At 48.7% G+C, this 15422-nt stretch overlaps 1 protein-coding gene across 1 annotated transcript in view; it reads left to right on the top strand.

Annotated features, from left to right (window-relative positions):
• Nucleotides 1-15052, top strand: part of ADGRA3 (adhesion G protein-coupled receptor A3) — a 115967-nt gene extending 100915 nt beyond the window's left edge. The window contains exons 17-19 of the mRNA XM_036243405.1: nt 8674-8819; nt 13227-13322; nt 13464-15052. Coding sequence (XP_036099298.1) covers nt 8674-8819; nt 13227-13322; nt 13464-14706 — 1485 coding nt within the window. The 3' untranslated portion in view covers nt 14707-15052. The remainder of the gene's footprint in view (nt 1-8673; nt 8820-13226; nt 13323-13463) is intronic.
• Nucleotides 15053-15422: the final 370 nt, after the last annotated feature.

Genomic DNA, 15422 nt, shown 5'->3' with positions numbered 1-15422 from the left:
ATGCAAATGAAGAGCACCGTGAGTTACCATTTCATGCCTTTTACCATAACAGTGCCGTGCAGAGCCCGTGGGTCCTCAGGCCCTTTCTGTGCGTAGTGCGTGGGAATGTAGGTGGGCGCTCGGGGGGCTCTACCTTCTGGAGTTAAGCATTCACATTCCCTGGGACTCCGCAGCCCCACCCGGGCTCAGACAGAAGCCTGCGCATGCGTAACCGTGGTGTGCAAATGAGGGTGCATGTGCGCATGAATATTCATAGCAGCTCTCTGCAGAGTAGCCACCACCTGGAAGCAGCCCAAATGCCTATCACGGAGCACGGGAAAGAATAAACGGGGATATTATACAAGAGTCAACACTAATGAATTACAACAATGCGTTACTTCGAATACGTCTCAGCACCATGAATTACATTCCCCCGTTATCTTTTTTCATAAAGATAAAAGTAACTAAAAATAAACTACCCTTTTAATGAAGTGCGTAATAAAACTGTCCGAAAAGGAAAGCAAGGGCATGAGAAGCACAGGCTGTGAGGTGACGGCCACCTTGGGCAAAGGGGAGCGTATGTTTCCATGTGGGTTTTTGTCAAGGTCTTACCTGCTGTCTTGCTGGGGGATTCTGGGATACTTATTATTAACAAGATGTAAATACCTAGGTGAAGGCGGGCCATGCTTGGCCCAATCATTAACAGGTGCCATGAACCTATGGCAGATGATTTATCCAAGAGTGTATATCTGAGGTGTCATGTAAAATGTCAGTGTATAAGAATTGTCGAGCCCTGGCCAGTTTGGCTCAGCGGTTAGAGCGTCGGCCTGCGGTCCTGAGAGACCCGGGTTCGGTTCCCGCTAAGGGCACGTACTTCGGTTGCAGTTTGTCCCCGGCCCTGGTCGGTTGTGCGGGTGGCAACCACTCGATGTGTCCCTTTCACATCTATGTTTCTCTCTCTCTGTTCCCCTCTCTCCCTCCCACTCTACCTGAACAAAAAAATGGGAAAATGTCCTCGGGTGAGGATAAAAAAAAAAAAAGAATTGTCGAGAGGAGTCAATGGCTGGAGGGTGCCTGGCATACAGTAAGTGCCAATAGATGTTAGCTCTTACTACTACCGTTACTACGGAGGAAATTACCTCTTGGCTCTGCAGAACATTTCCCTGCTTCAGGTGTTACTGTGTCTTTGCAAACAACCTTGTTTAGAGCCTGCAGGGAGTCCGGTGATGGGTCTCAGTCAGGCCGATTAGTACAGCTTAGCCTGTCCCCCTTCACAGGCTGCCTCCACTTACCTGTCAGGGCCCAGCTGACTGTTACTGCTCCAGAGACTCTGCCCTCGCCTCCCCCACTATCCTGTGGTGCTTATTACACTTTAGTGGCGCCTACAGAATGTCGTGACTGACTGGTGTTTAGCTACTTCTTGTGGCTGGCCTCTCAGCCCTGCGGGGGCAGGAATTACATTGATTTAGTCTAAGGATCAGCCGGGGACCTGACCACAGTAGGTGTTTAGCAAATATTTGTTGTGTGGATGAACAAAAAGACCCCTGTGTGCAAATAGTAGAAATCATTCAACCCTGGAGCCATTTTGAGCATAAACTATTAAGAGACTACTTAGCACACCATGGTAGTAATAGTCTCAATTATACCAAAAAATATTCATTGATTTCGTGAAGTAGGCACACATACATTGGGTTCATCAAGGACATGAATAGAAAAAAGCATTGTGATGATGGCTGCCTTTCATGGTCCCAAATGGGATTTTATACCATGTCTAGAAAGAAAAGGAGAATGGTAGTGAGTTCTTAGGAGTGGGCAAATGCCCATGTGTTAGACTTTTTTAAAAAAACATGTTTTTATTGATTTTTTTTTTTAGAAAGAGGAAGAGAGAGAGAGATAGAAACATCAATGTGAGAGAAACATCAATTGGCTGCCTCCTGCAGGCCCCCTACTGGGTGGGGATGGAGCCTGCAACCCGGGCATGTGCCCTGGCTGGGAATTGAACCAGGACCTCTCAGTCCATGGGACGGCGCTCAATCCGCTGAGCCACACCGGGCCAGGCCATTTAAAGATTGATATGAAAAGGGAAAGGCAAGTCTGTCTGTCTCCACAGTGTCCTCCTTTTCTATGAAAAACATAGCTTCATTCATGTTATTTCTGACTCAGACAGGACTTGGTCTACTTTCCTAATGTAATTCATTCTTAATTCAGCCGGTAGCCAGCTGAGAGGGGAGTGGTAGAAGGCAGAAGGGAGCAGCCTGGGATTGCAGACACTAGTAGGTAGGTTCTAATTCTGTGTCTGAGCCACTTAACGCAGTAGGGGCTTAATGCTTCTGCTCTAAGAAAATGGATTGGGCTAGTTAAGTTCAGTGATCATTAAGGTTCTTCCAAATCAAAAACTGAACTCTAAAGTGTACATATTTTACATGCAGTTTTACCTGTGCACCTATCAGTGTAGTCTTATCTTTCTTATCTCTTTCAGAGCTCACATGTTTTATGAACAGTGTTAACAGTTTCTATCCCACGGTAATTGGGTGAAGTTATGAAAGGTGCCACCAGCCAGGTATTTTCCACTGTGGTTCTTTATGTCGATTCCAGGTGGTACCTTGGGTGCTTTCTAGAACCTTTGACTCTTTTGCAAAAGGAGCCGAGTGAGTGATTACAGAGTAGCAGCGGCTGTTGCCTCGAGGTTGGAAGGGATCTGGGTTCTGGGTCATGCCGCACCACCAAATAAGTGCTTGATCATTCATTTTCTGGTTTCTCGTTTCCTTCACTCTCAGTGAAAGGATTTGGCTGGCGCTCCTTTAAGTGACCTTGTTGCTCCACCACTCCGTGATTTAATCAACTAAATATAGTGCCAGCTGACCTTCTCAGGTGTCCTCTGCTATCTGTCATCAAGCAGACTGCTGCTGTGGCCTGTGAGGTGCTTTGGGAGAAGTTCAATCAGGGAGCTGTTCAAGATTTCTACTTGCCAATACTGCAAATGTGGTATCTTAACTTTCATATTATTAACCCTAGCACACACTTCTTACTCATATATTTCATAAGTACAGAAACAGAGTCTAAGAGGTTGAGCTAACTTGCCCCAGTCCCTGGGTGGCAGAGGCATGATTTAAAGGCCAGGCTCTGACTCCGAGTGTCCCCCACTCTCCATCACTGTGCTTTCCTATGTAGTGAGGACCAGCGTGGTATAATGGAAGGGGTACGGGCTTTGGAAACCAACAGACTTGGTGTGCGTTGGGGCCCTGCTGCTGACCATGGGACCTCTGGTGGATGATTTCACATTTTCCAGCCTCGGTCTCTGTGTCTGAAACTCGAGGTTATTGACACTAACTGAAGGGCGATTCGAGGAGGATGAAATGGAAGCACGTGTAAGAGTGTCTAATACATTCTTGGGCACATAGCAGGCATTCAGTAGGGGAAGCTGTTCGTACTTTGGTTTCTGTGTGTCTTCACGTGTGGTTACATGAGCATTGCAGTCGTCGTTGGCACTCGTCCTGTGCGTGCTGCACTCTGAGGCGTTCAGTGGTTAAAAATGCGATTGCTATGATGTCTGATCGCCAGTCCGGGAGAGTTTATGCTTCCATGCCTATAGATAAAGTGCAATTCTGTAGGATAATGAATTTATATCCATTTTGTAGCTTTGGAAATTGATGTTCTGAGCTAAGGTGACTTAAGTTGTCATCTGTTGCATTTAATGAATCATTTACATGTCTTCTGAATTAGATTACCTACTGCCAAACCATTGACAAACTTTTCCTGAGTATTTCTGGCTTATTTGGAAGAGATTGTGATAGTGGAGTTGAATTTGAGGTGCAGCCCAAATATCTGATGGGGAATACAATAAGAAATACCTCATTCTAAAAGATAGGAGGACCTTCTCTATGGGACCTCACTTTGCCTGTATTCTCGTTCCTGTGGAATGTTTGGTGACCGATAACATCAGACCCCTAAAATTCCACTATTGGTAATAATTATTTAACTGAAAGGCTTCCATCTCTCTTTCTCTCTCTCTAACTTATTGATTGATTTTTTTTTAGAGAGAGAGAGAGAGAGATACATCTATCGGCTGCCTCCTGCACACCCTCTACTGGGGATGGAGCCCCAAACCCAAGGATGTGCCCTGACCGGGAATGAACCGGGACCTCTCGGTCCATGGGGCGATACTCAGTCCACTGAGCCACACCAGCCAGGCAGCTTCAGTATCTTTTATGTATGAACAATCATCTAGAAATTTTGAAATGTCATAGGCAACACTTCAAAATCTAAACCTTGAGTTTTCCCTCTTAGATCTAAAACAAGAAAATTCTCCTGTGTCTGTGAATCTGTTTCTGTTTTGTTTTATTAGTTTATTTTTTGGATTCCACATATAAAATGAGATCATACAGTATTTGTCTTCCTCTGTCTGACTTATTTTACTTACCATAATACTCTCTAGGTCCATCCACATTGTGGCAAATGGCAAGATTTCACTCTTTTCTATGGCTGAGAAATATTTCATTGTGTATTTCAGTATTATTAGACTACAGTATTATTCTAATATACATGCAAATACATAAAGACACACCACAGTTTTATCCATTCACCTATTGATGGACACTTGCTTCCATATCTTAGCTATTGTAAATAATACTGCAGTAAACATAGGGCTACATACATCTCTTCAAATTTGTTTTTATTTTCATTGAATGAATATCCAGAAGAGGAATTTTTGGATCATGTAGTAGTTTTATTTTTAATGTTTTGAGGAAACTCATACTGTTTTCCAGAGTGACTATACCAGTCTGCATTCTCTCCAATGGTGTATGAAGGTTTGCTTTGGTCCATATCCTCTCCAGCACTTGTTATATGTTTGTCTTTTTGATAATAGCCATTCTCACAGATGAGAGATGATGTCTCATTGTGATTCTGATCTGCATTTCCCTGATGGTCAGTGATGTTGAGCGTCTTTTCATGTACCTCTTGGCTCTCTGCATGTGTTTTTTGGAGAAATGTCTGTTTAAGGTCTCTGCCCATTTTTTAATTGGTTGGTTGTGTTTTTTATATCAAATTGTGTAAGTTCTTTATATGGTTCAGAAATTAATCCCTGACTGAATGTAGGATTTGCAAATATCTTCTCCCATTCAGTAGGTTACCTTTTGTTTTGTTGATGGTTTCCCTTGCTGTGCAAATGCTTTTTAGTTTGGTGAGTCTCATTTGTGTATTTTTGTTGTGATTGCTCTTGCCTTTGTCCGAGGAGACTGTTTGCAAGGACGATGTCAGATTGTTTGCAGCCAGCCTATGTTTTCTCTTAGCAGGTTTATGGTTTCAGGTCTTAGGTCTTTTATCCATTTTGAATTTTTGTGTGTGGTTTAAGATAATGGTCCAGTTTCATTCTTTTGCCTGTAGCTGTCCAGTTTTCCTGACACCATTTGTGGAAGAGACTATCTTTTCCCCATAGTATATTTTTGCCTCCTTTGTCATAGAGTAATTGACCAGATAGGTGTGGGTTTGTTGCTGGGCTCTCTGTTCAGTTTCACTGATCTGTGGGTTGGTTTTCGTTCCAGTACCATATTGTTTTGATTAATATAGTATTGTAGTATAGTTTGTAATCGGGGCACACAACATCTCTAGTTTTGCTCTTCTTTCTCAAGATTTTTTGACTATTCAGGGTCTTTCACGGTTCCAGACAAATTTTAGGAATTTTTAGGAAACAAACTGGTAGTTACCAGGGAGGTGGGGGATTTCAGGGAAGTCAAAATTGGTGAAGGGGATGGAGAGGTACAGACTTCCAGTTATAAAATTAATAAGTCCTGGGGATGTAATATACAGCATAAGGAATATAGTCCATACTGTAACAACTTTGTATGGTAGAAGATGGTAACTAGACTTATCCTGGGGATCATTTAATAGTATGTATAAATATCAAATCACTATAATGTAAACCTGAAATGAATAGGATAGTGTATGTAAATTATACATCAATAAAAATAAGTTTCCAGCCCTGGCTGATGTGGCTTGGTTGAGCATCATCCCATACACCAAAGGGTCGCCAGTTTGATTCCAGGTCAGGGCAGATGCCCAGGTTGGGGGTTCCATCCCTAGTAGAGGGCATGCAGAAGGCAGCCAGTCAGTGTTTCTCTCTCTCATCGATGTTTCACTCTCTCCCTCTCCCTAAAAAAAAAATCAATTAAAAAATAAAAATAGCCCTGGCCGGTTTGGCTCAGTGGTTAGAGCGTCGGCCTGCGGTCCTGAGAGACCCGGGTTCGGTTCCCGCTAAGGGCGCGTACCTCGGTTGCAGTTTGTCCCCGGCCCTGGTCGGTTGAGCGGGTGGCGGCCACTCGATGTGTCCCTTTCACGTCGATGTTTCTCTCTCTCTCTCTCTCTCTGTTCCTCTCTCTCCCTCCCACTCTACCTGAACAAAAAATGGAGAAATGTCCTCGGGTGAGGATAAAAAAATAAAAATAAAAAAAAATAAAAAAATAAATAAATAAAATAAAAATAAAAAGCACGTGTTTTTAACAACAAAAAGGAATTTTTCATCTTGCACCTCCTGGATTGAAAATGTTGTTAACTTCTGTTTTAAAACTTACTACTTTACAGCCCTGTCTCATTCTGTTGACCTCGCTCCGGAGAAAACCCCGGCAGTAGGAGAGCCTGCCGTTTTCCATCAGTGTCATCAATTTGTCAGAGTGTTTGGTTCCCACGGACCAAATTCACTGACACTGTTTTTACCTGCAGTTTCCTGGGGTGGCTCCAGATAACTCAGAGTGTTACTTGACACTTTTTGTTCCGCTTCTCTCTATAAATTTCGCTTTTACGTTGCGGTCAGTGAAACTAACAGGAACCAAGGAGCCACTTTTCTCCAGGAAAATATAACTCGGACTTTCCTCCCTTGCCCGGGGGCCCCACCCTCGCAGGGCTTTCGGGACCCTCGCCAGGGCAGGGCGGGCGCTCGCTCTCTTCCTGCAGAATAATGCTTGAGGTTCCACATCACGACGTTCCGCCTGCAGATTGGGTCTCATTGAAATGAACTTTGGGCAGAGGTCTGAATGCTCCATTATTAACCTAGATGTGATAATGTCAGTCAAGTTGATTTTCTTGAGATTGGAGAGCCATCCTTTTAGAATGAAAATTTTTTTTCCTTGGAGAATTTTGTTAATAGGAGATTACCTATAATAATTATATAAGAAGAAATGATCAAAGAGATAGTAAGTAATTAGATAGGAAAGCTGAATTATGCCCTTGCTGTTTCACTGACACATGCATTTATTTTTCTTAAAATAAATTTTAAACCTCTCTTAGCCTCCCATATATCTTTGCCTAGAACTGTATCTTTAATTAGGGTTGTTTCGAACACAGATCATATGATAAACATGCCCCCTCAGCCCCCTCCTTGAAGTGACTTGATTAGTGTAATTGTTACACACATTACAGTTACCCGCTATTTATTGAACACTTACGTGGCCCAGATGTTGCCCATTCAGCCCCTGTAAACACCTGAGATGGTTTTGATGATCTCCCCACTGCTCCAGTGAGAAGATGCTGTGGACAGGTAGCATTGCCCTAAGTCCGAGCTCCCAGGGCACAGTCAGAGAAATGCAGAGCTGCGTTAGCGGTGGCTCAGGCACCAGGCAGTGTGCTAAGTGCTTTGAATAGCATTGGATTGAAACCTCGAGGTGCTGTCATGTTATTCTCAGTTTACAAATGAGGAACATGGTGCTTGGGGTGTCACGTGACTTGCTAAGGTATCAGGGCAGGTGAGGAGGGATCCGGCAAAGCTTTCTGACTGCAGCTCTCGCCCACCTGAAGGCCAGTGTGTTAAGTTGCTTTCTCACCGTGACCGTGTGTTAACACCCTGAATTAGAATGTGGGTCTCTCTCACCCACGGACACAGACAACAGTGTGGTGAAGGTATGGGGGTGGGAATGGGGAAAAGGGGATCAATGGAGGCAAAAAGGGGGGACTTCTGTAATACTTTCAACAATAAAGATCAATTCACAAGTGAAAAATAGAAGAACCTGGGTCTCTTACTCTGAAGCTTATTTTATGTGCTCTGACCTCTGTCCTCTATATTACTCCTTAAAATGGGCTTCAGAAAGGAGCTCTGAGTTATGTGATAACATTGCACCTGGGGACGCATGCCTGTGGCATGACGTTGCTCCATAACCAGTTCCGTGCTGTGTCAGGGTCTCTTGGTGTGCATCTGTGCCCCGGGAGCTGGTGTGCATCTGTGCCCCGGAGCTGGTGTGCGTCTGTGCCCCGGAGCTGGTGTGCATCTGTGCCCCGGGAGCTGGTGTGCATCTGTGCCCCGGAGCTGGTGTGCATCTGTGCCCCGGGAGCTGGTGTGCATCTGTGCCCCGGAGCTGGTGTGCGTCTGTGCCCCGGCAGCTGGTGTGCGTCTGTGCCCCGGAGCTGGTGTGCGTCTGTGCCCCGGCAGCTGGTGTGCATCTGTGCCCCGACAGCTGGTGTGCATCTTTGCCCCAGGAGCCCGCTGCTGTTTGCTGTGACGACCGACCCTCCTGGCCGGCAGTGGGCACGTTCTTGTTTCTTTAGGGCAAACAGGTGATCATTCAAGTACACCTTCCTGTTGTTTCCGAACCAGATTTTTGAATGTGACACGCTAATCTTTTTGATAAACTTTACTAGCAGCGACTACACTGTATGACTGAAATTTTTTTTCTTCTTAGTTTATGTGTTTTTCGATCTTCTTTCTAGGTTGGAATACTCCTTCATTATTCCACCCTCGCCACGGTGCTCTGGGTGGGAGTGACGGCCCGAAACATCTACAAACAAGTCACCCGAAAAGCCAAAAGATGCCGGGACCCTGACGAGCTGCCACCGCCACCTCGACCCATGCTCAGGTGCCTGCGCCTGCTGCGCCCCCTGGGCCCTTCTGCACCCTCTGCGCCCCCTGTGCCCCCTGGGCCCCCTGGGCCCTTCTGCACCCTCTGTGCCCCCTGTGCCCCCTGGGCCCTTCTGCACCCTCTGACCCCCTGGGCCCTTCTGCGCCCTCTGCGCCCCCTGGGCCCTTCTGCACCCTCTGCGCCCCCTGGGCCCTTCTGTGCCCCCTGTGCCCCCTGGGCCCTTCTGCGCCCCCTGTGCCCCCTGGGCCCTTCTGCACCCCCTGTGCCCCCTGGGCCCTTCTGCACCCTCTGCGCCCCCTGGGCCCTTCTGCACCCCCTGTGCCCCCTGGGCCCTTCTGCACCCTCTGACCCCCTGGGCCCTTCTGCACCCCCTGTGCCCCCTGGGCCCTTCTGCACCCTTTGCGCCCCCTGGGCCCTTCTGCACCCCCTGTGCCCCCTGGGCCCTTCTGCGCCCCCTGGGCCCTTCTGCACCCTCTGCGCCCCCTGTGCCCCCTGGGCCCTTCTGCGCCCCCTGGGCCCTTCTGCACCCTCTGCGCCCCCTGTGCCCCCTGGGCCCTTCTGCACCCCCTGTGCCCCCTGGGCCCTTCTGCACCCTCTGTGCCCCCTGTGCCCCCTGGGCCCTTCTGCACCCCTCTGCGCCCCCTGTGCCCTTCTGCACCCTCTGTGCCCTTTGGGCCCCCTGGGCCCTTCTGCACCCTCTGTGCCCTTTGGGCCCCCTGGGCCCTTCTGTGCCCCCTGCGCCCCCTGTGCCCCCTGCGCCCGGGGTTCCGTTAGTCGCTGTCTGTAATGCAGTGCCGTCGTGACAGCGTGGCCCACTGGGTGTGGGAAGGGGAGAGAATGGACCTGGATGCTGGGCTTCTGGTTTTGAGGACCAGCCGGGCCCCTTCCAGCTCAGAGTCCGTGAAGTTCGGACCCTCTTGGTGCCCTTCCACCTGAGCTGTGAAGGGGATGGTTCCGACTCATGGAACCAGTGTGGACAAGAAATGGGCTGGTGTGTAAGTGTTAGCTGTTTTATTTTCCTAGGGTCAGGCCATAGGTTTTACTCAAGCACTCATCGTTTTTGTTTGTTTTTTAATGATTTTTGTTTTTAATCCTCACCCAAGGATATTTTTCCATTTATTTTCAGAGTGGGAGGGAGAGAGGGAGAAACAGTGATGTGAGAGAGACACATTGAGTGGCTGCCTCCCGCACGACCCCAGCCAGGGCTGGGGATGAACCGCAACCGAGGTGCATGCCCTTGACCAGAATCGAACCTGAGACTCTGGTCCGTGGGCCAGTGCTCCACCACTGAGCCAAACTGGCCAGGGCTGCATCAGTTCTTTTATTCTCTGCAAAAGACAAAGAGTTTGGAGTTATGCCCTTTTTACCCATCATCATTAGAAAGTTGTCAGTGGGTTATCAAGCTTGATGAGTAAAAATTGATCAGCGTCTCTGAGATAATTGAGTGCCGGATACATACATGACTGAAGGGACCCCCCCCCCCCATCTCGAGGCCTTCCTCCCCAGTCTTCGAGGAGACAGGCACAGGGAAAACTGACCGGTGACAGTGAAGAACTGCAATAGATGGATTTTTGGAAAGTGCAAACCAAGCAGCCGTTATTGGGGGTGAGGGGCTGTTGTTAATTGTCAGACCACTGATAGGAGCCTTCATTAGAGACCGGAGCAGAGAGGGGGGGCACTGCAGATGCAGGACAAGGTGGTAGCTGAGGGGCTTGTAGAAAAGCATTTAGTCTGCAGCCGAGTTGAGTGCCGTGGAGGAGCAGGAATTCGGGGTGAGCGCTGAGCTTCGGCCTCGGTGCGGTGGTGGCGTGTGGGCAGCCATCGAAGGTTTTTAACTGGGGGCTTAGAGCCTGACCAGGTGACTTTAGAAGGACAGCCATCAGAAGGAAGGTACCAGGCTGGAATAGGAATTGCAAGACCGGAGAATAAAGGCTCCACTGAGGGCGTTGGGGGTCCCCACAAGGGCTCAAACAGGAGCAGTGGCATAGAGAACAGAGAGGGGGACGTGTGCTTGAGGGACTGGACACAGCTTCTCTGCGCTGATGACCACTGGATTGGAGAGCTGTGCGCTGACAGGGCCACACGCCGCAGATGCCACCCCGGTGCGCTCGCTGCCTCAGCCGGCGGCCCCATGGACTGAGAACCGGATAAGAGAAGTGAATGGGGGCAGGGGGTGTGGGACGGGTAAGCACAGGGAGGCCGGCTCACCACACTTCTCTTGTGGAGAGTTGACGTTGTCGGAAGTCTGGTGCTCTGCGGAGAAGACGAGCTGGACCCACTGTAGATGGACAGGAGACGTTACGTGCCTGGTCACCTAAACAAGAGCCCCCTGGGATAAGCTAGTTAAGAAGAGCACAGTGATTCCTGGGCCATGTCTGTGAAAGGCCATGGAAAATAAAAGGAAGAGTCATGTATCATAGAAATAGACACTCGAAACCTATATAATCTTATTAACCGATGTCATCCCAATAAATAGAATAAAAAATAAAATAAAATAAAATAAAAGTACTCTGATGACAGAAATGAATTGCTGAGAACATAGAAGGTTCAGGGAGCATGTACCCGAACACAGAGCACAGTAGCGTGCCGGCCCACAGTCGGCTTATAGAGTAAGAGCTTTGGCATCTCTGTCACTTGTATTACAAGAACGGAGGTGGTGTTTGGCTAAGAGACCTGGGCCTTCTGTCCTCGTGGTTAAGTAAACGGCAGCTTTGTCTCCACACCCTGTGCACTCCCTGAATGACCCACAAGTACCCCTTTACCTTTAGACGTGCCAGCTCCTCCCTCTAGGACGTCCTCCCTCCCCTTGACCTGGAGCTTGAAGCCCCGGCAACCTGGCCTCCTGAAGGCTGGGCTGGGGGTGCCCGAGTCTCTCCTGGCCCAGGGAGGGCAGTGTCAGTAGCATATAGGTAGAAGCAGCCTCACAATAAGGTGATGAAGGTGAAGCACATGAAAGGTGTTCATATCTCCAGGAGCTTATCCCGGAAGGGAGAGGCGAAGAAGGTGTAGGTCCAGGGAAGGTTCAGGAGAGAGGAGAAAACCTGAGCACACTATGGGCTGCAGGTGCGAGGCAGTGGAGAAGACGGAAAGGTGCAAAAGGAGGCTCACTGACAACACCCGTGCTGGCGGTGGGAGGGGAAGAGCGGCAGGACCTACACTGATGTGGGAAACGACGCCTTCGCAGGGAAGAAGCGACGGGAGTTAATAAAGCAGGAAGGAGGAGGTGGAGGATGTCGGCCTCCCTCTAATGTGTGAAAGAGAAGGCAGGTTATGGTTTTATACCATAATGAGCTGTTCTTTTCTGCAACACTAATTAATATCCTATTTAAGGATTTTAGTACCTGTGAGCATGCATGACTAAGAAACAGTCTGTGGAAAAGGTGTTATGAAATGAATATTGCCTTTTTCCAGCCAATTCAGTTTTGAGGTTGTGTCCCAGAAAGTGGCCAATGCAGAATTAAGGTTCTAACCGCCCAGGGGTGCCCAGCCAGGGCAGAAAGTTGCCTGTTTCTGTCTTCAGAAAGCTCAAAGGAGCTCCAGCCATGAAAAGAGGTGTGTGTGCCCAGATCCAGCACCTCGATTCTCAGTCCCTGTCATTTGTCCTGTCTCCCTGGTAGTCATGGGAAAGGGGCCAGGAGGGGCTGAGCACGGTGGAGGCTGCTGGGGTCCAGGTGCCTTCCTGGCCTAATCTCAGGTGACTGACAGTAAGCATACACAGCACCAGAGCGTCCTGGAAACACAGGCTTAGCCAGACATTAATAAATAATCTGTCGTTGCGTATTTTGTCTGCACTATGGCACAGTGAGATCTCAAAGTCCATTTCGGCCCGGCTGGTGTGGCTCAGTGGTTGAGCATTGACCTATGCACCAAGAGGTCGCCAGTTTGATTCCCAGTCAGGGCACATGTCCAGGTTATGGGCCTGATCCCCAGTGGGGGGCATGCAGGAGGCAGCCAATTGATGTTCCTATAACTCTTTTCCTTTCCTCTCTCTCTAAAATCAATAAAGATTGAATTCCATTTTCTAATGGAATGGACTAACGTTCTGGTTCACCAGCTGAATCTAAAAACCCCCCACAAAAACAGATCTCCTAAAAGAAGTATGGACTAAAACCCTCCCGGCTGTAGCTGAGTGTTACTTTGTCCGTCCACAGGGTGGCAGGAGATGACCATCTTTCCTCAACTCGAAACTTGGTGGACCTTGTGCTTTGAAAAAAAGAAATTGAAACAAACATTTAAAAAAATTCTAAAGAGATTATTGCTAACACAGCAGCCTCTGAAAGTTGACCTTTCATTTACTGTGGAATAGGAATAATCATCTTTAAAGAATGATTTGTGCAGTGATGCCAGGTGTACACCTTAACTGATTGGATGACGAACCCTGACTTCTTTTATTGCTCCTCCCAGGTTTTACCTGATCGGGGGCGGGATCCCCATCATCGTCTGCGGCATAACCGCGGCAGCAAACATCAAGAATTATGGCAGCCGGCCAAATGCGCCCTAGTGAGTAGTTTGTGTTCTCTGTGTGCCTCACCCAGTCGTTTCTTTTTTAACTATTTCCCGGGCACTAAAGCTTATTGCCATTTCCTAAACAGTTTGGTGACACATGTAGCGTCTGAGCTGGCTCCCCGTTTTCTCTCCTAGTTGCTGGATGGCGTGGGAACCCTCCTTGGGAGCCTTCTACGGGCCAGCCAGCTTCATCGCGTTCGTAAACTGCATGTACTTTCTAAGCATATTTATTCAGTTGAAGAGACACCCAGAGCGCAGGTACGAGCTGAAGGAGCCCCCGGAGGAGCAGCAGAGGCTGGCGGCCAGTGAAAACGGCGAGGCGAACCCGCAGGACTCCCTGTCCCTGTCTCTGATCTCCACGTCGGCGCTGGAAAACGAGCACACGTTCCATTCGCAGCTCCTGGGGGCCAGCCTCGCCCTGCTCTTGTACGTCGCGCTGTGGCTGTGCGGGGCCTTGGCGGTGTCTTTGTATTACCCTTTGGACTTGGTGTTTAGCTTCTTTTTCGGGGCCACGTGTTTAAGCCTCAGTGCGTTCCTCGTGGTGCACCACTGTGTCAACCGGGAGGACGTGCGACTGGCGTGGATCATGACCTGCTGCCCGGGACGGAGCTCGTACTCGGTGCAGGTCAACGTGCAGCCCCCCAATGCCAGTGGCACCAACGGAGAGGCCCCAAAGTGCACCAACAGCAGCGCGGAGTCTTCCTGCACCAACAAGAGCGCGTCCAGCTTCAAAAACTCCTCCCAGGGCTGCAAACTGACGAACCTGCAGGCGGCGGCCGCGCAGTGCCGCACCAGCTCTCTGCCCCTGAGCGCCACGCCGCAGCTTGACAACAGTCTGACCGAACACTCGGTGGACAACGACATCAAAATGCACGTGGCACCTTTAGAAGTCCAGTTTCGAACAAACGTGCACCCCAGCCGCCACCACAAGAACAGAAGCAAAGGACACCGGGCCAGCCGCCTGACCGTCCTCAGAGAGTACGCCTACGATGTGCCCACCAGCGTGGAGGGCAGCGTGCAGAACGGCGCGCCCAAGAGCCGGCCGCCCAATGGCGACGGCCACTCGAGGAGTCGCAGGGCGTACCTGGCCTACAGGGAGAGACAGTACAACCCGCCCCAGCAAGACAGCAGCGACGCCTGCAGCACGCTCCCCAAGAGCAGCAGGAACGTGGAGAAGCCCGCGGCAGCCGGCGGCAAGAAGGATGCGTTCAGGAAGCCGACTGCCGTTGAACTTGAAAGTCAGCAGAAGTCCTATGGCCTCAACCTGGCCATTCAGAACGGACCAGTCAAAAGCAGCGGGCAGGATGGAGCCCTGCTGGGCACGGACAGCACTGGCAATGTTAGGACTGGATTATGGAAACATGAAACTACTGTGTAGCGGGGGTGGGCTTCCCGGGCAGACACCCGTCCATCCTCTGACAGTCACATTCCTTCAAGCGGTGAACGCGTGAAAGCAAACTGTTTACAGCCACCCATGGATTCAAACGAGTTTTGAATAAACGTCAGCGTTTTGAATTGTACTTATTTTATATCCCCCACTCCGTTGTTGCTTTTTTTTTATGAATTAAAAAGAAAGAAAGGAAACCTCTCAAGCATTGTTTTAGTTGTCAGAGTACCAGCAGGACGTTTTGGGAACCTGAAATGTGATTTCCTGAAATCTGTAACATCGACTTCACGTTTCAGAGTTGTATTTAATGCAATAAATAGGTGTTTGTCATTGTGTCAATCTTATATTTTTATATTTTGCAATAGAAGCATCTAGTTGTATTTTAATGATGTTTATACATTGGGATAGTTTAATGAGATGTGTACTTAAGTCAGGTACCAGATTTTTACATGATTAGCTCCCCTGATTGTGGCATATTAATCAAAGGGCCTTTGGACTGATGCAGTTTATAAATATAATTTTTAACAAGTTATCTTTATTGTTGAAAGTATTACAGATGGCCCTACGTTTCTCACCATTGTTCCCCTCTTACCTGCTCCTGCCCCCCTCTCCAAATGCTACAGGTTTTCAAAAATATCTCGCAGCATGTCTTTTGAAATGGAAATGCCTGAAAAGCTCTTCCGAGATTTCATTACTTTTGCCATATC

The sequence above is a fragment of the Molossus molossus genome, unplaced genomic scaffold (genome assembly GCF_014108415.1).
Source record: "Molossus molossus isolate mMolMol1 unplaced genomic scaffold, mMolMol1.p scaffold_m16_p_1, whole genome shotgun sequence".
NCBI classification, from domain to species: Eukaryota; Metazoa; Chordata; class Mammalia; order Chiroptera; family Molossidae; genus Molossus; species Molossus molossus.
Note: the sequence above shows the minus strand (reverse complement) of the source record. Positions and strands in the feature narration are given on the sequence as shown.